The sequence below is a fragment of the Oryx dammah genome, unplaced genomic scaffold (genome assembly GCF_014754425.2).
Source record: "Oryx dammah isolate SB20612 unplaced genomic scaffold, SCBI_Odam_1.1 HiC_scaffold_26, whole genome shotgun sequence".
NCBI classification, from domain to species: domain Eukaryota; kingdom Metazoa; phylum Chordata; class Mammalia; order Artiodactyla; family Bovidae; genus Oryx; species Oryx dammah.
In genome coordinates, this window is record NW_024070210.1 from 87,800,948 (window position 1) to 87,827,704 (window position 26,757).

The 26,757-nt window shown below is 48.8% G+C and overlaps 1 protein-coding gene across 2 annotated transcripts in view; it reads left to right on the plus strand.

Annotated features, from left to right (window-relative positions):
* MEGF11 (multiple EGF like domains 11) overlaps positions 1–26,757 on the plus strand; it is a 257,227-nt gene that overhangs the window by 32,481 nt on the left and 197,989 nt on the right. For both annotated transcript variants that reach the window (XM_040225825.1, XM_040225826.1), the window contains exon 4: positions 19,407–19,499. In XM_040225825.1, coding sequence (XP_040081759.1) covers positions 19,407–19,499 — 93 coding nt within the window. The remainder of the gene's footprint in view (positions 1–19,406; positions 19,500–26,757) is intronic.

The following is a 26,757-nucleotide window of genomic DNA, read 5'->3' on the forward strand; positions in this document are numbered from 1 at the left end:
GTGGATCCTGACCCTTCTCTACACCCAGATCGCAGAACCACAGACTCTCAGGGTTGGGTGGGATCCTGCAGTCCACAGACCCTGGACACTGCTCTCTGGATACTAACCTCTGCCTGGGCATGTTGGCCATCATTCACACATTCTTCACATGTAAATGGAAGCTCAGGAAGCTGTGTAGCCTGGAGGCCTCGTGTTGTCACAGCCAGAGATGATTATTCAGACTCAATTTGATTACATTGGTTGACAGGGAACTCATCTCTTCTAAGGAAGCCCAAGAGGATTTGGACTACTCTTGGTGAGAGAACGGTATCTATTTGGTTTCAGAACAAGTTTCTCTCTTCCATATAATAGCTTTCTAGATGTTTGTGAAACCTCTCTCCTCTCTCTGCCCCCCATTTTCCTTTCAATGCAAAATATCATTTGTTGATTTAGCAGCTGATTTTCAAGCATCTCTATGTGCCAGGCTCTGGGCCAGGTGATGGAGAAAATGGACACGATCCTTCATTCAGGGAGCTCACTGTTCAGCAAGGCATCATTCCCAAACTTCTCTACCCTCCTTTGGCATTGTAGAAAGGGCTGCAGGTCTGGCTTGATCAGGGCAGCACCATAGCCCTACTTTGATCTCCATACTTCCATGAACCTCTGTGTGAAGCTGGGGAAATTGCTTATTCTCCTTGGCCACCATCTGACAGCAACATTTGCCTACCTACCTCACAAGATGAATATGTGGGATCTGACATGAATTGGATTTTTACTCTGTTACATACAAATGCAAGGTGTTATTTATATCCAGTCCTGCAGAGGCGTGGGGGAAGTCAGGAAAAGAAAAATGTTTATTTTGGTAGTGTCCTTATGACAGTAATTACTGTACCTTTTCAGAAATAGGGTCATCCATTTAACAAACATTTATTGCGTGCCTACTCAAATGGCTGAACAATGTGTTCATTTACTTCTTATTCAGACAGCATGTATTGAATGCCTATTGTACTCAGTGCTGACACCATGGTTGGATGTTCAGGGATGAACAAAAGAGATGGGGGTCTCTCCCCACCATGAAGCTGATACCTAATGAGAGACAGCCTTTCAACAACCGCCCCCCTCCCCAAGTAAATGGAGAATGACACCTTCAGTGGGCACCACGAAGGGAAAGAACATGGGGTGATGAGAGCCAATACTGGGGAGACTTCAGATGAGAGGATGGAGAAATCGGGGAAAAGAGTAAGGGGCTGAGAGCTGAAGGGTGAATCATGAAACCTGGGGATGGCGAGGAGCTCCAGCCAGGGGAACTGCGTGGATGAAGACCCTGAGGTGGGACTGAGCATTATGTTTCTAAGAAACTAGAAGATGGAGGGGCTCCTATGGGAGTAGAACCCCTGGCCTTGGCATCGCCACTGAGGTGGGGCACGCAGGCAGGAGTCTGGAGCAGAGCTCGGGGGGCATGGAGGCATCAATGCAGCTATAGACAGGGGTGCCCTGCCCCGAGACTGCCAGACCATGTGGACTAGGGAGTGGCCGCTGCTGCCCTGTGAACTCTCGCAGGTCTCACCTCTTCCCTTTTTGGGAACAGGTGCCCAGAATGAGCAGGCTTTGGTGGATTGGATTCTGGCTGTGACTGTGCTGTTAACTTGCTGTGTGACCTTGGCCAAGTCACCTGCCTCCTCTGAGCTGCTTGGGGTTCTCATCTATTTACACTGGACAAATAACCCTCACTATGAACTACACATGGGGAGGGGAGCAGAACAGCAACAACAGAGATCCTGGGAAAGAAGGGCTTTTACAAACTAAATCGCTGGGCAGATGGAAGGTTGCCCTGGTAACTGAGACCTGCCCTCAGTTTCCCTTCCATCCCCTCCCCTTCTCCTCCCTTTGCCAAGGTCAAGGACTGCCTTTACGTATAATGCAGGCCTGTGGGAAGACAAGGCAGCCAGCAGTAAAGTGAGTACCCTAACAATGAATGCCTAGCTGGGAAGTGGTGGAGTTGGAATTTGAACACAGGAACCCCAGCTCTGGAGCCCATGGTCTAACCATAAGGCCGTCCTACCACACCTTGTATTTCCCCCACAGCACTTGTGATTTTGTCTGTGTACTTTGTAATAAGGAAGTCATTGCCATTCTCATTTTTCAGATGAGAAATTGGAACTCTAAGAAGCATCCACCCAAGGTCACACAGCCCAGTCTCCTGAATGAATGGTTTGATCTTGCCTTCCAGAAGGCCTTGTTCTGGGCCTGCAGGAGGCAGAGCCCAGGCCTGGGGGCTGTGTGTTTGCACATGGGTGTGTGGGGAGCCGTGGAAGCGTGTGGGTTGCAACCCTGACTGCTGCCTTCCAAGGGCTTCTCAGACTCCATGGCAACCCACTCTGGGCCTGATCTTGTGTTTTGTTTTGGTAAAATGTTTTGTTCAGCGCCTGCCATTTGTGTCCCCTGTAGGCGCTCTGGGATAAGGAATGAAAGAGATGACATTAGGGGCTTAAAGAGCTGAATCACTTGTCACTTTTCCTGTAGTTTTCTACCTAGGGGGAAATAAGTGTCTTGCCTTTTTGGGCTTTCTGATTTCTGGAAGCGTGTGTCCTTGGGCCCTGGGGAGCCAGCTCTGCTATGGGCTCGCTCCCTGCCGTGTGAGGCTCGGGCTTCCATCCCAGCAAGTGTCTGCCTGGCTGCTGTGCAGTGTGGGCCCTGGGCTGCATCTGTATACTGGAAAGACCATCAGACAGGTCTCTGCTCTCCAGCAGCTGGTAGCCCAGCCTGTGAGATGAGCCCCCCACATTCAAGGCATAATTAATCATGAGCCAGTTGCTCAAGGAGGCAAGCTGGAGGAATAATACAGGTAGCCAGGGAGGCTGTACCAAGGACCAGGGCTGAGGAGCTGGAAGACCCAGTTCTTGGCCAGCTCAGGTGTGGGTGACCTTGGGCAAGTGCCTTCAAGTCTTTGGGCCTCAGTGTTCCAATCTGTAAAATGGGTATAGTAACAGCCCTGTCTTGCTGACTTTTTGTGGAAGTTGGGAAAGCAAATGAATGACAAACATAAATGAGCTTTAGAAATTATAATGTGCTGGATGAATAGTAATATGGTATGCTCTGAATATTCAGAGACAGAAATGTTTTATCTTTCTTTAATCTCTCCTTCCCTATCTTCTTTCCTTCCTTCTTTCCATTCTACTGCCCACCTGCAGATACCCACCAAATCTTTTTCCTTTGTAAATACTGTGCTGGGTAACAGGACAGGGCTTGGGGGGAGGAGAGCAGGGTGCAGATAAAGAACATCTGGACCATCTTTTAAGGAGTTGGAGATGAGAGCCAGGAGTCACCAGAACTGAGATAGGAAGTAGCCCCCTCCTGGCCAGCTGGAGTTTCTGGCAGGATGCCCTGAGCAGAGAGGCAGGGGCTGAACCTTGAAGGAAAGGTGGGAAGGTGGACAGGCAGGAAGAGAGAGGGTAAGGATCCTCTGACATTTTCCAGTAGGTTCCACTGTCGGATACAGAAAGGAAAGGGTACAGCAACCCAAAGAGGATGCTCACGTGTCAGCATGCTCTTGGCTGGAACACAGGGTCCTCTCAAGAGCCCATGCTGAGCAACCTGGGGGTCCCATCAGCATCCTTCCCAGGGGCTCTGACCGGAAATGACACAGCCAGCTCAGTACATGCTGCAGTCTCTTTCTCTCTCTCCTCCTCCCTCTTTTTGCCCCAACCCATCTTCCCAAAGGGCCAGAGGGGCTGGATCTGGATGACCAGAAGACCATCACTAAAATGGAAGGAACAGGGGGCTTTGTCACTTCTGGTCCTGGGGAGATGCTTAGAGCAGGGCTGTGAATTAGTTGTCTCAGTGGTAAAGAATCCACTTACCAAGCAGAAGATGCCAGGTCAATCCCTGGATCGGGAAGATCCCCTGGAGAAAGAAATGGCAACATCTCCAGTATTCTTGCCTAGGAAATCCCAGGGACAGAGGAGCCGGGAGGGCTACAGTCCGTGGGGTCACAGAAGAGCTGGATGTGACTGCCCAGCAGCGGCAGCGGTGAATTGATTAGTGAAGAGAGAAGGGGAAAGGAGATGGGGGCATATATGAGAGGAGTGGGAGAGAGGAAAAACCCAAGAAGGGAGGAGGGAGGGAGACAGAAGGGGACAGAGCAAGGAAAGCATCTTACAGGATTAGGTTGATGAAAGTTGGGACAAGGGAGAACAAGGGCCTTATTTGGAAAAATCAATACTCCTCAGTGTGATACAAGAGTAAACGTCATCTCGGGGAATTCGGGCGATGATGTTTTATTGGGTCACATTGTGCTGAGGTCGGCAGCTGCTGGGAAGTTGGGACAGTGCATCCTTGCCCTGCCAGCCTCTCCTCTGCCTGGTGCTGCAAAGCCCCCAGGGACCCTGCTGTCTTCCTAGGCTGGGCCAAGGTGACAGAGACTAGGCTATTGCTAGGGAGGCAACTTCTCAGGCCCTAACTCAGCAGGAGAACTGACCTTCAGGCAGGGGCCAAGGTTTAGCCACCGGATGAGAACAAACCTTCCTCCGAGCTTTTCAGCCCAGAGTCCCGTCCCCTCGGGGCCCCGCTGTGATAACAGTTACTCTCACTCAGGACTAATAAGGTTGACGCTAATGTGTTCTCTTTCCCAGAGGAGTCTCGTGTATGTTAACAGAGGCTTTTGGAGAGAGTGCCTTATTTCTACAGCTTTAATGGTATTTATTTTCTGCACAGATAATACATTCACCTGGTTGAATATTTAACAGTTTACAAAAGAGGGTGTAATAGGAAGCCTTTCTCCCAGTTCCCCCTTCTTGAAGGAAGCCAGTATTAGTTTGGGGGCATCTTTTCAGAGATAGTTTATCCACATATAAGGAAGTATGTATATGTGTTCTTCCCCTATGCTTTTTAATTTTTACACACAGTGGCAGCATATTCCAAACCCAGTGCTCTGCCTTTATGGTTTTCACTTCACCTCGAGCTTTGTGTGCGTTATCAGTACACGGAGAGCTTTCTGACTCCTTTTTATGACTGTGTGGTCGTCCACAGAATAGCCTTACTATGACTGTTTCCCTTCCCCTTGTGGACGGACGTTTGGTTGTCATAGACAGCGCTGCAGTGAATGATCTGGGGCATTTGCCGTTTTCTCAAGAGCAAGTATATTGAGATGGTGCTTTTCCCCAAAGATGTGGGGACAGGCCCTTGGATGAGATATTTAGGACAGAACAGAATCCCTGCCCATTTCCACCTCAGTTGTTGCTGTTCGTGGCTTAGGGCGGCTCATCCTAAAGGAGATCAGTCCTGAGTGTTCATTGGAAGGACTGATGCTGAAGCTGAAACTCCAATACTTTGGCCATCTCATGCGAAGAGCTGACTCATTTGAAAAGACCCTGATGCTGGAAAAGATTGAGGGCAGGAGGAGAAGGGGATGACAGAGGATGAGATGGTTGGATGGCATCACTGACTCGATGGGCATGAGTTTGGGTAGACTCTGGGAGTTGATGATGGACAGGGAGGCCTGGCGTGCTGCGGTTCATGGGGTCGCAAAGAGTCTGACATGACTAAGCAACTGAACTGAGGGAGGGGTAGGAGGGGGCGAGGGCCAGGACCATCCTGCAGAGCAAGGCAGGGAGGGTCAGAGCGGGATGTCTGCTCCCCACCCCGAGTCACCAGGGCTGGGCTTGTTCTTTGCCCCAAACAGTGAGAGGCAAGTGACTCTAGCCTGACCACTGGAGTCAGAGGAGAGATCTGGTCAGGGTTTTCTTTGAAACCTCTGTCTGTTCAAGAGAGGTGCTTCATTCACTCTGCCCCTCCCAACACACCGGGACCCCTCTCTAGGAAGCCTTCCCTACTCACCGAGCCTGTGTGCCCACATAGCTCATTTACTGGCCGCCTTGAAGATTTAGGCCCCCTCAGCAGGCCATATTGGGAAGTGGGGAGGACCATCAGCCTGGGGCTCGCAAAGCCCTGGGCTTGCATCTTGGCTTTGCCACTTAGAAACTAGGAGACAGGTGATGGTGGTTTTTGTTTTTTAACATGAAAAGGTTATTTAAGAACTAAAGTACTCAATGTTCAAATAGAGTTATTTGAAATGGAAGCAAACAGCCTTGACCCTGGGTCCAGGGATTGCTGGGTTTCAGCAGGGAGTTGGACATGAACTTCTCTAAACTCTATTGAGAGAAGAACTGAAGATCCCCCAATCATAGAATGTCAGGCTGTAAAGGCTCTAAGAGTCTCTCTTGTCCCCTGCCCCGTCCTGAGTTGTTCAGGTGGAGGGCGTGAGTGGTCCAGGGGACAAATAAACCACAGAGCAGGGTCACAGGCCTCTAGACTCTTTGGACCGGGGATGTTAAAGCATCTTTTCAAAGAGGAGAAGTGTTAAGTTCCCAAGAAGTTAGGATATTCCTAAATATAACTCAGCAGGAAACAAATACAGCCCAGGCTACAAAGGAATGTGATTTGATAAGGACTAATTCATAAAAGGGCTCCCCTGGTGGCTCATTGGTAAAGAATCTGCCTGCAGTGCAGGAACCACAGGAGATGAGGGTCCGATCCCTGGTCAGGAAGATCCTCTGGAGGAAGGCATGGCATTCCACTTCAGAATTCTTGCCCCTCTGGGCATGGCGGGCTATAGTCATAGGTTCACAACGAGTTGGACATGACTGAAGTGACTGAGCAGGCACGCAGTTCATAAAAGCACCAACTCCTGTGTGTGGGCTTCAAGGGAATTTAGGGATCCTCGGCTGGGTAGAGAACCTCACAGGGATGGTGGTAGTGAGAAGGGAGGAGCAGCTGACGGTGACCTTCACAGCTGCCTTTCCCTTCCACTCTGCATTGTTTTTATTAAAGCCCTAAATCAGTGATGCTAAGTAGCTCCTGATTTAGCTCCTCATTAGGAATGAGATTTAAAACCAGCAGGACCACAGGCTGCTCAACTACTGGGGCACGTGGCCGTGACAGTGCTTGTAAACCCTGGTGTGGGTTCCCTCACACCAGCTGCTGGCAACAGCCTTGCCCCAGAATCCAGCATGAAATGTTAACTTCGGAGGCAGAAAGGATGCTTCTCTACACGTGCGCACCTTTGGTCCCAGCCACACCCTCCTTAGAAGCTGTGGCTTCCTGTCACTGTATCTGATCAGCTTCAGTTTCAATAGAGAAAAGCTCCCTGAAGGCTTGTCATGAGGAATCAGGATGAAACATGGGCTGGGGAGCAGGAAGGGGCAGACTCAGCAGTAACAGAGGCAAGTTCTGAGGAGGCAGATTTCAGTTCAGTGAAGCAAAAAAGCTTTCTAGTAATGAGAGTGCTTCATTGATTGATTCATTCATACATTTTAGCAGATGCTTATGAAGCTTCTGCTTTGTGCCACGTCTGTGCTGGGCCCTAAGGTTTCAAGAGAGAAAGGGAGCAAGCATCTTCCTTTCAGAGGCTCCCGGTCCAGAGTTGAAGACAGTGAAACAAGCAGAACAGTAACATTTGACCTGTACTTTGACAAGGAGGGACAGGTGCTAGGAAAGCATGTATCAGGAGCACCTAGCCTTTTGAAATGTCCAGGGACGGCTTCCTGAAGTTGGCCATGTTTAAGGTGGACCACAAAGAAGAGGGGGAGAGTGTCTCCGGGAGGAGGGGACAGCATGTGCAAAGGCCCGGAGGCAGGAGAGAGCCTTTCTCTCGAGGATGCGGATGCCCTTGAATGACACTGGAGCAGAGTGACTGCATCTCCTGCTACTAGGAGTCTCTCAGGAGGGGTTTGGCATGGGTTGCAGGAGAGGGGCGCAAGCACTGGCTGAGGTGGTGGAAGCAGGGGCTCTGATTACTTGGCCCCTTCTGCTCTGAAGTGCTGTGGTTCTGAGTGCCTGCTGACTTCTCTTGAGTTCTGAGTGTATGAGGGTCATGTGTAGGCTGCCTCCCGCTCTGCCAACCACCTTCCAGGCATTGTTTTATTTAGCCCCTCATAACCACCCTTTATTTAGGAGATGCTATTGCAGCAGTCTTACGTTGGAGAACCCAAGGTGTTGTTAGGGTATCCTAGTTTGCTCAAGGCCACACAGCTAGCCAAGCAGAAGAACCAGAACGTGAACCCGGGTCTGTCCAACCTGAGCCCACATGCTTAACCATCTCCCTCTGCCCGGGGCCTCTCTAATGAACATATTCTCACCCCCCAGCACCTCCCGTGGGACTCTGTCACGTGTGACTGGGAGAAGCAGCTAGCTCCTTCAGGGAGGGCAAGCCACAAGGCAGAACCAGGGGAGCAGTTTTTAAATCAGAGCATTAAAAACATGCTCAACAAGCCTCATGTTTTGCTTTCCTTGTAGGCGTTGAGGATCAATTTCCCAAAGGAAAAAAATAAATCAGTTGGAATGTGTCTTTCTGGAGAAAGCCTGGCATCTGTCAAGCGGTGGGGGGGAAAAAAAAAAACAGAAAAAGATCTTCCTGGGTCATGTGCTGGGGGTTGCTGACTCAGGCCGTATGTTCCAACGTCATTAACAAGTTGAAAAGCTGTTGCTCCTTGCAGGAATGCCGGATTGGTGGTTTGAACAGCTCAGCTGGGAAAATCCTTTACCAAGTGAGGAAGGCTGAAGGTCCCAGGAGTGTCCACATGCAGATCTGGGGCCTGCAGGGTTGGTCGTGGGAACTGACTGTGATGCTGGTGTTTCTGTAAGGCCCAGTGGCCACACATGTTTTACCTGCAAACCCAATAGGAACATTCTGACAAGTTAGCAGTTTACTGTTAGTTGCTCAGTCGTGTCCGACTCTTTGTAATCCCATGGACTGTATCCCACCAAGCTCCTCTGTCCATGGGGATTCTCCAGGCAAGAATACAGGAGTGGGTTGCCATGCCCTCCTCCAGGGTATCTTCCCGGCCCAGGGATCAAACCTGGGTCTCCTGCATTGCAGGCAGATTCTTTACCATCCGAGCCACCCAGCAATTTTAACTGATAAACAATTATTAATGGGAGAAGGAAATGGCAACCCACTCCAGCATTCTTGCCTGGAAAATCCCATGGACAGAGGAGCATGGTAGGCTACAGGCTACAGTCCATGGGGTCGCAAAGAGTTGGACACAACTGAGCGACGTCACTCGCTCACTCAAGCTATGTTGAGACAAGCCCTGAGAGGCAGGCTAATTAATATCTTGGGGTGACTAGAGTAGATACAAGACAGGACCCCAGGGGAGTCTGTGATCTGATCCTGGCGTTTGATGATAAGTGGCCCCCAGGGCTCCTGGCTGGAATGTGAGGGCCCAAACCTGACTGAAATCCTTGTTGAACTTTGCTGGAACAATGCTTGACTCTAAGCTGGAGAGTCCCTGGAGTTGTTCTAAAGGGCATTTCATTGTCCCACCATGGGAAGACCTGGGACTTGGCATTGTCCTGGCCTCTTAGCTGAGTTACATCTTCAACCCTAACCAGCTTGGCCCACATTAGAGACGGGCAGAGCGCTAGGAGAGGGGAGAGATGTTTTACAGATTCAGATACTCAGTCATTTCCGTGTATATTTATGGGATACTTGCTGGGTACCGGGCTGCGTGCTGGCATGTAGGATGAATTGCAGAGGCCTACCCCGAACTGCTGTGGTTCCAGGGACATCTTAGTGCCCTCGCTCGCTCACTCACTGTCTCCCTCTCCCACTTTCACGCTGAGAAAACAGGGACTGCAGCTGCTTGCTTCAGGTATTTCTAGCATGTAGCAGAGTGTCTGGCATGTAGTAGGTGCTTAATAAATGCTTTCTGGTTGAGTGAGTGCTCAGAGGCAGGGGAATGTAGTAGGTGATCTCGAAACAAATAATAGTGTGGTTCTTATGTGACAGGCACTGTTCTAAGCAGTTTATATATCCTGATGATTTAACTTTGCAACCAACTTCTGTGGGAGAGGATCATTGTCCCAATTTTATTTTTTATTTTAAATTTTTTGAGAGTGTTTTTTCCCTTTGTTAATGCCCCTAACAACCATGGGACAGTGATTGAGCAGGTTTTATTTATTTATTCGTTTATTTATTGGCCTTGCAGCATGTGGGATCTTAGTTTCCTGACCAGGAATTGAAACTGTGCCCCCTGAAGTTGAAGCACAGAATCTTAACCACTGGAGCACCCAGGAAGTTCCCATTGTTCCCATTTTGAAGATGAGAAAACTGAGGCCCGAAGAAGTGAAGGAACTTGCTTAGGGGTCACACAACTAGGAAGTAGCTTTCTCAGACTCTTTTCCGAGTCCATTCTCTCATTACTTCATGCTCCTGGACTGTGGAAATCAGAGCTGAGCCCTTGCTCCTCTGTGTACAGCTCTCTGAGGGGGTGCTCCAGGCTCTTAGGGGCCAGAGGGGCTCTTTGTGGGGAGGGATCAAGAGCAAACTGGAGGAGTGTTGACTGCCTGGGAGTCCCAAGGGCAGGGAAGACCTGGCCAGTTCCTCATTTTGGATTCCTCTGCATAAGCCCTGCCCGGGGAGCCCAGGATACAGCAGGGGAAGGCAGGTGAGGGTGGGTATTTGCATGAATAAGCAAAGGGTGCAGGGGAGCAGGTAGGATCCCCACCCAGGCTGCAGGTGCCACCCCCAAGTTCACATTTCCCCCCAAAAGTACAACCACTAGTCCTGCCGTGAGAGAAAGAGCCTGGCAGCCTGGGGCCTCCTTGTGTTCCATGCTCCTCTTTTCTGAGAAATGGAAGAGGAAAGGAAGGGGTGTGGATGGTGCTCCCCTGGGTAAATTATAATTCACCAGTGAGTTGAACCTGGACTGTGTCTCCTCCCTTCCTACCCTCTGTCTCTGCAGTATTCGCAGTGCTCGGCTGCTCCCCTCCCTGCCTGGGTAAATGAGAAGCTAGGCCACTCTATCACCTTTTGAGCTGTAAATGAGCCTCAGGATACTGTGGGACCACATATCCCAGCTGCCCTGGCCAGTCCTGGGAAGAGGAATCTTAATAACAGTAGCATTAAAAACAAAAACAACCAACAGCAATTATAACCAACCTCTGGTTCTAGGCCCTTTGCATGAATTAACTCTAAGTTCACAACCGTTTTGTAGATGAGGAAACTGAGGACAAGATAAGTGTCTCAAGGACACACAGCTAATACACGGCAGGACAGGGACCTGGGCTTTTAGATGATGCTAGATGCCAAAGGATAAAACTCAGCTAGGGCACCGCTGAATTAAGATGAGTGGCTCTGGGCCAATGTGTCTGGTTGAGTGGGGGTGACAAGCCCCTGGTTACCCACCCCAGGGTCCTGTGGGAGCCTCCCTAGGCTGGGAAGAAAGGGGACCTGGAGGCCGCAGACCAGGAGAGCGTTTGGCCCTTCATGTCCTTCCATCCTATCAGCCCTGCCGGTGAAATGCTTCTTTTTTTAAAAGATTGAGTATTCATGTCTTGGAGCCACAGGTGACTGCAGCAATTAAAAGCCAACTCTAGATGTGTTGACCAGCTGTTTTGGCTCTTTCTGGCCGTGGAAGGGGTGGCAGGCTGGTAATGAATGATACACATCTGCTGAATTGTTTTAGAACTTCCTTTGGTGATTCCCTGACACAGACACACAAGTACCCACCCCCACCACCCTCACATGCTCTGTGACCTTGGCCGTGGCAGGATCACGCGTGCTGAGTGTGTTGCTTTGGAACTGGCACCTAGGCCCGTTTGGATGTAGGTCATTTTACCTCCAAGCCGAATCAAATGACAGCCTGATCTGAGGCTCCAGCCGAGAACGCTGATGGAGGGCTGATCAATGTGCCTTGAAACATCGGGGAAAATGGGGTTAGTGGAAAACTCTGGAAGCTGTGTGCTATAGAATTCTGGGAGATTACCACCTCCTTTCCTTGGCTCCCAAGCCTTCTTTTGTCCTAGCTGGGTATCAGGCTAGCTGGCCAGGGAGCATGAAAGTTTTCTTTATTTATCTTGACCTTTTCATGTAAGTAATTTTTATAGTTCCATTAACTAGAAGACCCTTTGCAAACCACCAGGCAAAATATATTACTATGAACACCTCAGGGACTTGCATGGAATATTAATAGGATTGGGGGATTGATTCAGAGGGCTCATCACGAGCGAGAGACAGCCTTGACCAGGGAAGGGCTAGTGTTGACTCAGGGGTTCATTTGCAGAGGAGACCCCAAGTCTGACCTAGACCCTTTGGTTCAATGCCAAGATCCCCATGCTGGCTGCTTTTATATCAACCCAGCCCAGGACTGATGCTCTGGCCTTGCCTCTGTACCTTGCAGCACACTTGTTCCCATGCCGAGCTCTGCATCTACATTTGTGGAATGGATTCTTCTCAAGCTTGGCTTGAATCAGCCAAAAATTCAAACCCTAGACTCCCAGAGCTGGAAGGAACATTCTAATCATGTCATTCAGCTCCTTCATTTCATAGATGAGGAACTAAGACCCAGAGGGAGGGAGGGGACTTGCTAAGCTGGTGACAGATTTGGCGCTGGTACTAACTTATCTCAGCCTGTGGTCCAGGTGGTGGTGGAGCATGAGGTTAAGGGCAGACCTTTTAGCATCACATGGATGTGAGTTTAAACCTTGTCTTGGCAACTGGATCAACTAGGTCCTGGTGAGAAACAGATGGTATGTTAACTGAGGAGGGTTTAATAAAACTATTTACAAAGGCTTGAGAAGGGATAATAGAAACTGTTGGGTTGTCCAAAAAGTTTGTTTGGGACCCCAGTGAACTTTTTGGCCAACCCAATACCTGCCTCAAGGATGAAGTGGAACAATGGATAGTCAGTGTCCAGCAAAGAAGGAGGACTTATATTCGGCCTCTTTCACTTACCGTAGCCACTAGTATCCACCTAAGCAATTGCAGCATGAGTGGTTGTTAGGTTGTCCATATTCCTTGTCCATCTAGGAGGAAAAGAGAGGACAGAAATAGAGGGTCAAGAGCTGTTGTGGCTGCTGAGGGTTATGCTTCCCAGCCTCTTGCACCTTCAGGGGGACCCAGAGGACCACTTGAGAAAGGAGATTGGGCATCACTGGGTATTTTTCTAAGCACACTTTGGGCTTTGTTTTACCATCTGGTCATACTACGGAATGAGTGAATGATGGAAGTATAGAAGGTGGAAAGGGACCTTAAGAGTCCCAACATCCAATTTCCTACCAAACTGGGAAGTCTAGAGCAGGAGGGTTCCATCCCGTCTTGAGGAATCAGATAGCAAATAGTTTCGGCTTTGCTCACCATCAGTCTCTGTGGCGAGGACTCAGCTCTGTCCTTGTAGTTCAAAAGCAGCCTTGGACAATATGTCAGTGAATGGGCACAGCTGTGCTCCAACAAAACATCCATGTCTAATAGATGGCAGCAGCATGTGGCCTGAGAATCCGACCCCTGCCCTCCAGCTTCTGTAGGTCCTCTATTCGCCACTGAAATGTTCCCAGGGATGGGCTGCTACCTACCTATAGAAAGAGGCCTCTGAATTACTGAGCCATCCAAGTAATAGAAAATCTTGCCTTGAGTTTGGCTGAAATCTGCTCCTTTGTCACATGTTCCTCTGAGTTCCTATTTTGTCTGGGACCGAGTGGCTCCCACTTCTCTTTGACAGCCTGTCAGCTTATTTTGACCTGCCTCCCACTCATTACTTGCTTCTCCAGGCTACACTTGCCCACCATCAACAAGCCCCAACCTTCACATGATCATTATAGGTCGTGGTTCCACACTCTCTGCATCCTGGTACTTTTCCTCGGTCTTGTAAATTTCCCTTGCAAAGCACAGGGTCACCAACAGTCACTCATGGAGTAACTGTTAGGCATGGTAAGTTCCAGGGGTGTTTATGACTTTGGATTTAACCTCAAGGAGCTCACACTCTACTGGGGAGACCAGATCAACCCAAGCTAATTGGGGAAATGGCAGGGCCGGTCAGGAGGAACCTTGTGTGGGTAGGGAGGTTCTGGGGGGAAAATATTTCACCTTCCATAGCTGTGCAGACTGGGCTGGCTGTAGCCCTCTCAGCTTCTTGGTGGAGCTGAGTGATGGAGGCTCTGCCTGGCCTTGCTAACCCAGGTAACTAGGACTAGGGAGCTGAGAGGAAGCCTTTCAAACTTTCAGCTCCTGTGACATGGTGATGTCACAGCATCAAGGGAGTGTCAGCAGTCGAAGGAGCCTTTAAGGGTGATGTGCTTTAATGCTCTTATTTTCTAGACGAGAGAAGGGGAAGCCACCTGCCCAGGCTCACGTGTCAGGTGGCCTGAGCCTGAACTCATACTTGGGTCTCCTGGCTGTTCATCCAGTGCCTTTTCCAAAGGAATGGAGGACAGATACCATGGGTCCCTGTGAGATTGAAAGTAGAGGTTTACTAGACCACAGGAAGGGCTTCCCTGGTGGCTCAGTGGTAAAGAACCTGCCTGCTGATGTAGAAGACTCAGGTTCGATCCCTGGGTCAGGAAGATCCCCTGGAGAAGGAAATGGCAACCCACTCCAGCATTCTTGCCTGGGAAATCCCATGGACAGAGGAGCCTGCTGGGCTACAGTCCATGAGGTCACTAAAGAGTTGGGCACAATTTAGTGACTAAAACAAGACCGTGGGAAGAGGATGGGGCTTGGGGATCAGCGAGTGGGTCTAGAGCACTGGCAGTAGCCCAGGCCTGTCCTGGAGGACAGTGGGCAGATGGCAGCTTCTGGCCACTCTCAGTGAATGGACCTTCAGACCTCCTCTGGTCTAATCTGAATTCCAGGGGAGGTTACAGGCCTGGAGAGGAAAGTGAGTTGCTTGATATCACTGAGATGGATGCTGGTAGACACAAACCCGGGTCTCCTCACATCTACAGCTGGGCTTGTTCTACAGCCCCCACCATCCCTAAGATCACCCAGCATCCTGTTCCCACAGGGCCAGCGGTAGCCTGAGCCGAGAGGCAGGGTCTAGAGATATGGCGACTTCCCTGTGACCGACCTCTGAAACCAAAGACAACCATGCCCTCTCCATGCTTGCTTTGGTACTCTCTCTTTGGGACCCACAAACATTGAGCACCTACTGTGTACCAGGCATCATGAGAGCTTTAAAAAGCCCAACTGAAAGCGGCCTCTATCCCCCAGGGGCTGGAGATCTGCAAAGGAGAGACAGGTACTGACAGAGGTAACTCTCTCAAGGTCTGTGTGGATGGCCTGTGATAGATGTTGAGGTAGCATGTGGGGAAGCCTGGCACATAGAGGGTGCTCAGAAACCGGTAGCACACAGGAATTGGCACTAAGTGGTGAGCACCATCAGCTATCTTCGACATGGGATCCAGACCCCAGGGCATGTGTGTGAGAGACAGAGAATTAGTAACAGCAGGTCCTGTTTATTGGGTACTTGCTGGGGACCAGGCCGGGTCTAAACACTCATTTTGTGTTGCTGCGTTAAATCTTTGCAGTAGCCCATGACATAGATACTATTATTGTCCCCATTTTACAGACGAAGAAACTGAGGCACAGAAGGTTAAACTATTTGCTTATTGTCCTGTAATTGTAACTGTAAATAGCAGATAGGGAGTTTAAATATGGGTCGTCACATTCTCTTCCATCCTGGCCTTTCCACAAGGGGGTGGGGATGGGGCTGCCCTGCAGTACTCCGCCCCCATGGCCCTTAGAGCTCACCCCCCGTGTTTATGACCTCAGAGAAAGATGAGAATAAGAGAGACAGCCTGGGGGTGGAGGATTAGGGAAGCTCAGGCATGGCCAAGACCCTGCCGGGGGGCTGAGGACACCCTGCTAGTAACAATGCACTGAGTGGACCCCAGGGTCTGCTCTGGGTACTTTGGCAGTTCACTGAATCCTTGCACACAGCCCGAGGCCCAGCCTGTCACTCTCCCCAGCTGAACAGACGGGGACTGACACAGCGGGGGTAACCCGCCTGAAGTCTGGAGCTGATGAGTGGCGCCGCCGGGTCCAGCCCCGGCTCCCTGGGTGCCATCTGTGCTCTTAGCTGCTGTGCCGTGCTGCTCAGCACTAAATGCACCCCTAACACCTAGGAGGGTAGAGGCGGGACTGAGGCGGGACGATGGGGTGGCGGTGAGGGCGGGGGAAGCTAAGAGAGCAGAGTTTCAGATTTCCCCGCGGAGCCCGCGGCAGAGCCGGCCTCAGGGTGCCCATGACAGCAGCCGGTGTGCAGCAGAGAGAAGGGGGTTTGACAGAAGGCCCCCATTTCAAGTTACAGGAGCCTGAGGAGGAGGAGGTGGGGGTGACGGAACCATGACTCGGCCTCTCCTGGGGGGTCAGCTGGCATGAAGGACTCAGGGGACCTGTATACTCCTGGGGTGGCTGCTGTGTAAACCCTGGCCCTGTGTGGAGGGACGGCCCACCTGGGGTTCCCGTAGAATCCGGGGTCGAGCTGGCTGCCCCTGCTCCAGGTGGCGTCGTGGGTCTCGCCTCTGTTCCCCTCCAGGAGACTCGCCTTGCGGCACCGCTGTCCTGTCCCCTCCCCAGCAGATACACAACACGTAGCGGCCCAGGTGCCAGATATGGCTATCTGAACCTCAGAAATTTGCTATCAATATTTCATGCTTCAAACAACACTGTCTAAACAACTCCAATGAAATATGAATGAACTGAGGTTTTTGACAAGCAGATAGCCAAGACAGAATACCAGGGTGATAAGGAGGAGAAGGGGACAATGAGGTCTGGATGGACTGCTGGGACAGCAACCACATCCCTGGACTCAGGCCCAGGGGCTCGGCTTGTAGAGTCACTGGGAGCCTGGGTGCTGGATGCAGGGCTGAGCTGGGGGAGGTCCTCAGCACGCAGTCCTAGGGGTCCCTGGGAGAGGCCACGGGAAGGGAGAATGGGAAGAGCTTGCTCAGAGCCCCCAAAGGTGCCTCCCTTGCAGGTAGGAGAGGGTGCAGGACAAAGGCCAGGGCTTAGGTCTCTAGGGTCAGAGGACCAGAGAGGCGAGGGTTGGCAGGGCACTGGCTAGTCTCTGCCCTTTCTCCCTTGAGCTGCTCCAAGCCCCTGCTCAGCCCGCAGGGGACTTGGCACATTGATACAGCTTCTCTGGCTTGAACCTTCTGGGAGGGAAAGGATGTCCAGCCTGGATGTGGCATGAAGGCCACACGATTGTGGTCACCTCTCGCCTCCCTCAGCCTTCAGAGGCCTCTGTCTCTGGGAGCCTCCTCCTCCAGCTCCCTCCTCCCTGACCAGAGATCACACAGTTCATGGGATCCCAGACCCCCAGGCCTCAGTTCCTCCATGGATAAAATGAAGCAGACGGATGGATTTTCTGTGAGGTGCCTTTCAGACCTAACATGGGACAAGTTCCCTGGTCCACTGCCTGCCCTTGCCTTCTGCAGCAGAACCCCTGTGCAGGGATCAAGGCGCTGCTGTCTGCAGTCAGAAGGTGACTGGAGGTATCTGGGCTCACCTGACAAGCTGACGGGAGGGTCTGCTGGAAGGTGAGGGGCCCAGGAATGGAAAAAAGTGGGGCCTCAGCCTAAGGGGGTGGGATGGAGGGAAGAGGGAGCCGCTGAGGACAGGGCTGGGATGGGGAACCAGGGTATGATGCCTCCTGTCTGGTGTACTCTGGGGACATTGAATCTGAGCTTGTTTAGCAAATGCGGTGGGAGTGGGGGAAGCCAGGCAGCAGGGATGACTGACTGGGGTCTTGTTAGCTACTGAGTGAGCAGCTCACTGTGGCTCTAAGTGGAATTGGTCACTGAGGTCAGGGTTCAGATAAGTGGGTTAGCTAGGAGGCCCCAGCCACTGCCCAGGAGCCGTGAAGTGAGGGGCTCTCGAAGTCTTGAGCACAACCAGAACTCTGCCTGAAAGCCATCTGTACCAATGAGAAGGACTCAAGGGCTTCCCCCAGACACACTACATCCCAGGCTGGCAACGGTGGGCTGTCAGCAAACTACGAACGAGTGGGGCATCGGAAATGGTTCTTTGGGGTCTGCCTTGCCAGGAGGCCTAGGTAAAGCTAAGGCAACAGCTTCAGAGCCAAGGTTTGTATTCAGGAGGGGCCAGAGGACCCCACGGGCTTTCCCGGTGGCCCAGTAGGTAAAGAATCCACTGTCAATGCATCGGGCACAGGAGATGTGGGTTTGATCCCTGGGTTGGGACGATCCCCTGGAGGAGGGCATGGCAACCCACTCCAGTATTCTTGCCTGGAGAATCCCCATGGACAGAGGAGCCTGGCAGGCTACAGTCCATGGGGTCACAGAGTCAGACACAGCTGAGCAGGCACACGTGCAGAGGACCCCCCACCCCCATAAAATGAACTTTCTTGTCTAACCTGACATCACCCTCTCGCTCGCATTCGGCCAAGCAATGGGCATGGAAGCAGGGTGGGTGTTTGGAAGTCAGTGGCAGGTCCTCTCAGCTCACCATTGGGGGCCACCTGCTTCCCCAGCCCAGGCCAGTTCCAAGCAGAGAGAAGGTGTCTAGTCGCTTGTCAGGAAAAAAGCTTCATCTAGATCTCTTCTGAAAAACTGACAGTGTTGATGGTAGCCACTGATTTCCCAGGCTTACAAAATTGGGGGGATGGGGTGGCCAAGGAGGTTTCTGTAATTCCTCACTGATAAATTAGATGGTGGGGCAGATCTCTCAGGAGCAATGGATGACCTTGAGAAAATGTGGATGTCAAAGGGAGAGAGAAATAATCTCCCTTCCTCAGACTGCTGCCAATAAGCCTTCTCAGCACTGGGGTAGTTGATGGAAACTATTCTGCTATTGCCTCCCAACTCAGGAGGCTGTAGCATTTGACTGAGTGATAAGAATTTGCCAGGCACTTTCTAATTACAATTATCATCATCGTGGCTGTCTCTCTTAATTACTTTCTTATAATTAGCTGTTGCTTTTTCCTCAGCATTTGTGTACTTTGCAGATTTGCTGACATTTGAGAGCCCCAAAAATAGGGCCATCTGGGGAGGAGGGCAGAAAGGTGGGGAAAACGTGAGGGGAACAGATTCTTTTCAGGCAACCTGATAAACGTGGAGGCCTTTGCAGAAAGAAACTGGGGAAACCAAAAGATGGGTCATTTTCTGAGCTGATGGGGAAAGAGAACAGCAGTGGGGATGTAGGGACTGGGCTTTGTGGAGGGTCTCCTAGTGTTAAACCTTGGAGGAAATACCCTTTTTAAAAACTCCTTCTGTCTTCCTTTATTCAAATGTATATTCTATGAGATCAGAGTCCATGTGCATGAATTGTCCAGACTCCTGTACTCTTGCCATCCCCATCAGCTGTTTTTCTTTTTTTTTTTTTTAAAGACATCTTCTAGTTTGATAGCCAAAAATGAGTGTTTCCTTTTTTTGGAGGAAATAACTCTTGAAAAGTCACCACGCTGCCATTTCTCAGGCTTGGGTTTCATTTTAGGAAACAAGGCTGAGATGAAGCACACCCTGTTGAATCCTTTTCAGAGTTAATTAAATAACTCAGGTCAGGAGTAGCTTGCTTGTCCCTGAAGCCAGAGATGCGTTCTGAGCATCTTTACAAAGTGGACTGTGCTCCTTGACCAGATGGCTGGTTTTCACACTGGTCCTGTTCTTCCTGCCTCTCTCCTGACCTCCCACAGCCTTGTGTACAGAGGAGTGTGTGCACGGCCGCTGCGTTTCCCCGGACACCTGCCACTGTGAGCCCGGCTGGGGAGGGCCTGACTGCTCCAGCGGTGAGTCTGGGGTCTCTGGGGTTTGGGCGGGGCCACAGCTCTGGCTGGGGAGGGACTGTGCCGTGGTTGGATGCTGAATTCTTTGTTCTGGGCTTGGGGTGCCTAGGCAAATGTGGGCATCGGGGAGGAAGCATGCCTACAAGATGGTACTTGGGGTGGAGGGCTCTAGGGGCATGGTGGAGGTCTGGAGGGGCATTGCATGCTGTGTGTGGGGGGAACTGTGCAGTCATCTATGGATCATCTTTGGCTGATCCAAAGGCTCTGTGGGTGCTCACAGCAACTCTGACTTTTGATGGATGAAACACCTCTAAGTAAGGTCTTTGAGGCTTAAAGTGAGATTGAGATGCCACCCATGGGTGTCGACCCAGGACGTCACAGTAGTCAACGTTTGGTCCTCAACGTGGCTGATTCAAAGGCTCAGTGGGTGCTCACAGCGACTCCAGGGACTGATTTATGAGACTGGTGGGCTCTGGGATGCCTCTGTGTTCCCCAAAGGTAGAAGAATGGCATGCTTGTAGGGGGCGGTTACTGTGTTCTTACATCTCTCTGGGCGGACTGTTCACACTCCCTCGGGGAGGCTCTCTAGGGAGCACGAGTGAGGTGGATGCTCTTGGACTGACCGGGTGACCCACAGCAGCACAGGCACATCTCTACTGTGGGACTGCAGGCCGAGTGCTCAGGGACTTCTCTGCCAAGAGTCCAGCTAAGGTGAATGCTTCCCCTTTGGCTCATTTCCCCTACATCCTCACAGATAGCCCTCTTTCCAGTGGCACTGTTTGGGATCAATGGTTGGCTAATGTCATGGTCTTACTTGATTCCAAAGAGTCCTTGATTAGTGTTGAAGCCCAGTTTCCTTCCTGCTTTGAGCTGGGATAGGGTGTCTTTCTGTGTGTGACTCGAGTAGGTAACATAGCTAAGCTGGTCCAGGCGGGGTCTAACCCCTATCGGCGACCCGTCTTGGGGAGCCACCTCCCTCCTCTGCAATGGTCATAACAACTTGAAGAAGGAATGTTGGGTCCACACTGGCCCAATATGGTGCCCTTGCTGTCTTGTACTCTCTGCTGGGGTGACATCTTGTTATGGTCCTTTTTCCCAAAGGCCTTGACTGGAGTCTCCCTGTCCATCCAGTCTATGGGAACTTTCCAGGCAAAGCAAACTATTGGATGTGATTTTGTTTGGGCCTTGTTTGGGTGGTTCTCTAGGCTTGGGGAGTCCAGGGTCAGTTTGAGGTGCTCCAGAGACTCTCTAATGTGTTGGGACTTCCATTGACTATACTATCTTCTTCCTTCCACCCATTTCCCTGCTTTGAGGTAAGTTGTGCTGAGAAACAGGGCAGGGACTCCCCCAGGCAATGAAAAGTACACCTGGGGGACACGTAAGATAAACAAATGTGTTCAAGCAGTCTTTCTGTGAGCACCAGAAACATGTTGGCTGAAATGTCTGAGAGCTTTTCCCCCTCTTATCTTTGTTCTGCTTTGTGTAACTTTGCCTACAATGAATCTTTGATGAGAAACTACCTAACTCAGATTCGGTTAACCCTTCTGGGACAGGTTTGCTTGCTGTTGCCAAATTATAATGTCAAGGGCGGTCTGCTGGAGGTTGAAATACAGCATGAGTCTCCAGGTCCTGAGTGCATACAAATCGCCATTCAGCACGAGTGTGTGTGATGCTCACTGTTTCTGGACTGTGGTGGCTGTGGGACCTGGAGGGTTTTCTCAGACAGTCTGTCACTTAGGGTTTCATTCTAGTCCAGTGAAAGAAATGGAAGGGTAGCTGCCTTTGATCAACGGGACTAGGCAGTTTAGAGTAAATCTTGCGCCCGGAGTCTGTTTACCAAGCATGTAGCCCTGTTACTTTACAGTGTGGAGACAAGCTGCCCAATTGCCATTCCCAATTCAGTCATCAGACTTGGTGCTGAGCAACTCACAACCTGTTTCTTCAGTAAATCCACCCTCGTGGGTTCAAAAGCCACCACCTTTGCATCTACTCAAGGCATGTACTCCTAAACTCACAGAAAGTCTTAAAAGAAGAATTCCAACCCTCCTTTGAGAGATGAGAGGATTGAATGAAGAGAATTCATAGATTCCTATTCTCAAAATCAGTCAGAGCACTGACCATTTAGATGCCCTGCCAAGAGAGTTCCAACCACTGCTTGAATCCCTCTATTAACAAGGAGCTCACTGCTTCCTATAGAAGCACATTCTGACTATTGAAAAGTTTTCCCTCTCTTAAGTTGAAATCTGTCTCTAGCTTCGATGAGTTGGTTCTCACCCATGATAAAGGCCAGGGCTGGGTGTTCGATCTCCATCACCATCCTTACCATATTTGTGCTTTCTCCCAAGGAGCTCAGTGGACAGCAAATTGTGCGTGGGCAGAGAGTCATCTTATAGCAATTGACAGTAGTCACTGAAACCGTACAGATGATATCAGAGTCTCCTTCCACAGGTCAGGCCTTCAGGTACTAGAAGACAGCGATCACCTCCTTTCCCCCAGTTTTTATTTTCAAAGCTTCTTTGTTTCTTATATGACATTGTCTAAACTTCCTTCTCTATTTAGTTTCTCTCCATTGGCTGTGGCCTTTATTCCTCTTGACTGTTGTTCCTAGATCTGACCACAGATGCAAGCTTGTATGGAAAAATAATAATAGATATAGGTACACTTTATTGAATTTTACTGTGCACTAGGTACTTTATTCATCTTCTCATTTACTCTTTGCAACAACCCTATGATATGAAAATTATTATTAGCCCCATTTTACAGATGAGAAAGTTTAAATACAGAGAGGTTAAAGAACTTTCAAAGGACACACAGCTAGTAAATCACGAAACTAGGACTACTGACCAAGCAAGAACCTAAGCCTGGACATGTAATTATTATGCTCTCTTTCCTTCTGGATGCTCAGCCTCTGTTAACACAGCCTGAGATTGAAACAGGTCCTTGATGAGAAAACCTAGTTGCTCACAGGGGAAGGAAGGACCTGCTTGAAAGATGTGGCCCTGAGATATTGTTGTGGAAGTAGATGAATCAGCCATGGGACACAAATTGTGAATTTGTTTACTCCAAGCAAGCTGACCCTCCTTGCTATTATGCCTTTGGACACCTGTCTGCCTGTGTGTGCTCTGTGGCGCCTTAGGGACTTCATGGGGCCCGTGTCAATGGGGATGGGTGTGTCCGTCAGCGCAGTATCTGGAGATTTCTGAATGGAGTCTCTCATTTGCATGTCTATACATGTGACATACTTTCAGGGAAGCTTGGATTTTTTATTTAGTCAAAGGCATCATTCTTGTTGGTGTTTTTTTCTGATTCTAAAAACATACATGTATGCTGTGTGCTGAGTTTGCTTCAGTTGTGTCTGGCTCTTTGCAACCCTATGGAAGGTAGCCCACTAGGCTTCTCTATCTATGGGATTCTCCAGGCAAAAATACTAAAATGGGTTGCCATACCCTCCTCCAGGGGGGTCTTCCCAACCTAGGGATCAAACCTACATCTCTTATGTCTTTGCATTGGCAGGTGGGTTCTTTACCACTAGCGCTACCTGGTACCTGTTCATATTTAAAAGGAAATTCAAATGGCACTGAAAGTATAGATAAAAAGTTAAACCCATACACCCAGTGATAACCTCTACTGGCCTTTGAGTGGTTGCCTTCCCTGTTCTTTGTCTACATATTTGCTCTTAAAGCTAGATGAGGACACATTTTTATTAGATCAAATGTGCTATTCTGGAACTTGCTTTTTAAATTCAACTTATATCATATACTCATTTCCTTATCAATGAACATGAATCTCCCTTAAAATTTTTAAATGGCTTTATAGAATTTCATTCAATGGATTACTAAAAGTAACCAGTCTCTTGGTGATGGACATTTAGGCTGTTTCTGATTTTTCAGTATGTTAGGCTCATCATCTTTTATCCAATATCTTTGTTCCTTGTTGCTTTCAAAATGTAGATTTTTTTCAGAGTTCAGGAAAGTTTATGGTGACTAGATCATATATGACATATGCCTCCAGTGGAGTTTGGCAACACCTTGCGACGAAACATAGTAACATTTCTGAAGTGACGTATAACCGATGACTTCTAGTGACATACAGATGATGTATAACCACAAATGGCTTCCACAAAGACTGTGCCTCTAAGTGAATTCTGGAAAATTAAAAAAAAAAAATTCCTCTGGATTCTTTAGAGATTTGGGGGTTGTGGACCTATGGATAAGGGGCTGTGGTCCTGCGTAAAAATGCTGCAAGGATTCTTCCTACACATGTATCTTTGCCCACATGTTCCAATTTCTTTTTAGGATAAGTTCCTGGAAGTGGCAGGAAGGATTATAAAGATCCATCACCTGCCTGCTCCTGCCCTCTGTGGTTGCCAAGGGATTTATGACTTTGATAGACATGAAAGAGACAAATCCAGTAGTAGGATTGGGGGGAACTTTTCATTCTTTTACAGACTTATGACCCCATAGCCTAATTTCTTGAAAGCCTGGATGAATTTCTTTCTGCTCCATAAAGGAAGTAAGGTGATGCTGGTTTTTCTGGTAGGCAGACACGTTGGCTATCATGGATAATTCCAAGATGTTAGATGAACCAATATGGGCAAATGGAGTGGCTGTACCCTTGGTCATAAACTTCCATCCTATATAATAATGAAGAGTAAAAGGATGAAATGTCAGTTTACACTGAATAAAGACGACAGAGTGACTCTTATTAAATTGCACTAATCTCACAAGTAGAGATAAAAAGAAAAAAAGTTTTGCCATATTGAATATCTAGCTTTTTAAAGTAATTAGGAATATTAAAGCACTGACAATGATTGAGATAGAAACATTATTCATAACTTTTATTTCCACACTGGGCAATGGTCCAGTATATTTCATTTATGAGGTTTCAGCTGTAAGGAGAAGGACGTGAGCCAATTCCTAAATTAAATATGCCCTGTTAACTTTTATAAATGATACCCAAGAATCAACTTGGAAATTTCAGCCTTCATTGTATTATTTAATTCTTGTATTTCTTGGGTCCTGCTTCTCTGCCTCCCTTCCCAAGGTGCTTTGCAGTTTGGATTCTGGGTTATAGAGTGGCATTTTGGTTTGGGTTTCAGGCCACCCCAGAAGGGAGGATGGCAGGGTAGACATGGAGAGAAGTCCCACTGCCTCTGCTTTCTCCGTAGTCTCCCATATTTTTAGATTCTACTGAACTGGTTTTATCCATGTGCATAGAGTGCAGGAGAGTAAAATCTCATTGCACAGTCTCTCACTATTTGTGGAAACCAACTCCCCCCACCCCACCCACCCTCCAGGCCTGATGCCCAGCATGAGACAGGACTGCAGAGCAGGCCTGAGTAATGAAGGCAGCGGGAACCAAGCTGGGCCACTACCAAGAGCAGCCTCTGCCAAGTCAAATGTGTTCTTATCTTGAATGGTGTGGGGGACCCCTGGCTGACTTGGCTTTCAACTATCCTTGCAGATGAAAATATAACATTTACCAGCTCAGAAATACACTCATACTCCTCAACTAGCCAGAGACTCTCTAGGTCAGTCCTTTTCAAAGCACAATATCTATGTGCTAGGGATTTGTGTGTGTGAAAATATACATAACATAAAGTTTACTATTTTAGCCATTTTAAAGTGTGCAGTTCTGTAGCATTAAGGACATTCACATTACTGTGCAACCATCGTTATCATCCATCTCCAGTGCTTTTTCATCTTCCCCAACTGAAAATCTCTACCCATTAAATACTAACTTCCCATTCCCCACACCCCCCCAGCTACAATCAATCACCATTCTATTTTCTCTCAAAATTTGATGACTCTAGGTTCCACGTATAAAAAGGATTATATAACATCTGTCCTTTTGTGACTGGCTCATTTCACTTTGCATAATGTCTAAAACTTGTGTCCATATTGTGACATGCATTAGAGCTTCCTTGCTTTTTAAGGCTGAATACTATTCCATTGTATGTATATACTATCTTTTCTTTACCCCTTTACCCATCAGCGGACACTTGGGTTGCTTGTACCTTTTGGCTATTGTGAACCATGCCGCTATGGATGTGCAAATATCTCTTCACATTCCTGCTTTTCACTTCTTTGGCATAGGTAGCCAGAAGTGGTTTGCTGGAGCGTGTAGTAATTCTATGTTTAATTTTTTGAGGAATCACCATACTATTTTCCACAGGGTCTATACCATTTTACATTCGCATTAGCCAAGTACAAGGTTCTAATTTCTATATAGCCTTGTCAATATTTGTTAGTTTCTATTTTTATTTGTTATTGGTTTGGGCAGAAAGTTTATGTAGGTTTTTCTCTAGCAGCTTATGGAAAAACCCAAATGAAATTTTTAGCCAACCCAATATAATGGTCATCCTCATGGGTGTAAAGTAGTATCTCATTGTGGTTCTGGTTTGCTTTTTCTTAATCATTAGTGATGTTGAGTCTCCTTTCGTATACTTTAGTGCCCATTATATATCTTCTTAGGCGAAATGTTCATTTATTTTCAACTGGGTTGCCTTGTTGGTACTAAACTGTAGGTGTTCTTTATATATCCTGGATATTAATGCATTATATGTGATTTTAAAATATCTTCTCCATACCATGGCTTGCCTTTTTACTCTGTTGTGCCCTTTGATGCACAAAACTTTTAAATTTTGGTGAAGTCCAATTTACCTTTTTTGTTCCCAGTACCTTTGATGTCATATCCAAGAAAGTATTGCCAAATCCAGTGTCATGAAGCCCCCCCTCCTATGTTTTTGTGAAAAAATCTTATAATAGTTTTAGCTCATGCAAGTAGGTCTTTGATCCATTTCAAGTTAATTTTTGCTTATAGTATAAAGTAGTCCAACTTCAGTTTTCCTGAATGTGGCTATCAAGTTTTCCCAGCACCATTTACTGGAGTGACTTTGGTAGCACTAGTGATAAAGAACCTGCCTGCCCATGCTGGAAACATAAGAGACTCGGGTTTGATCCCTGGGTCAGGAAGATCCCCTGGAGAAGGGCATGGCAACCTACTCCAGTATCCTTGCCTGGAGAATCCTATGGACAGAGGAGCCTGGCGGGCTATAGTCCATAGTGTTGCAAAGAGTCGGACATGATGGAAGCACCTTAGCATGCATGCTTGAAGCTATAGAGTTAAAATTTTCACCATGTAATGGCACATTAGTTACCTGAGCAGTGATTACTCTGAGCCTGTTTTCCCATCTATAAAATGGGAAGGTCAGCGTGTATATTTCAGGTCTAAAAATCCCAGGATGCCATGTTTCTGGAAA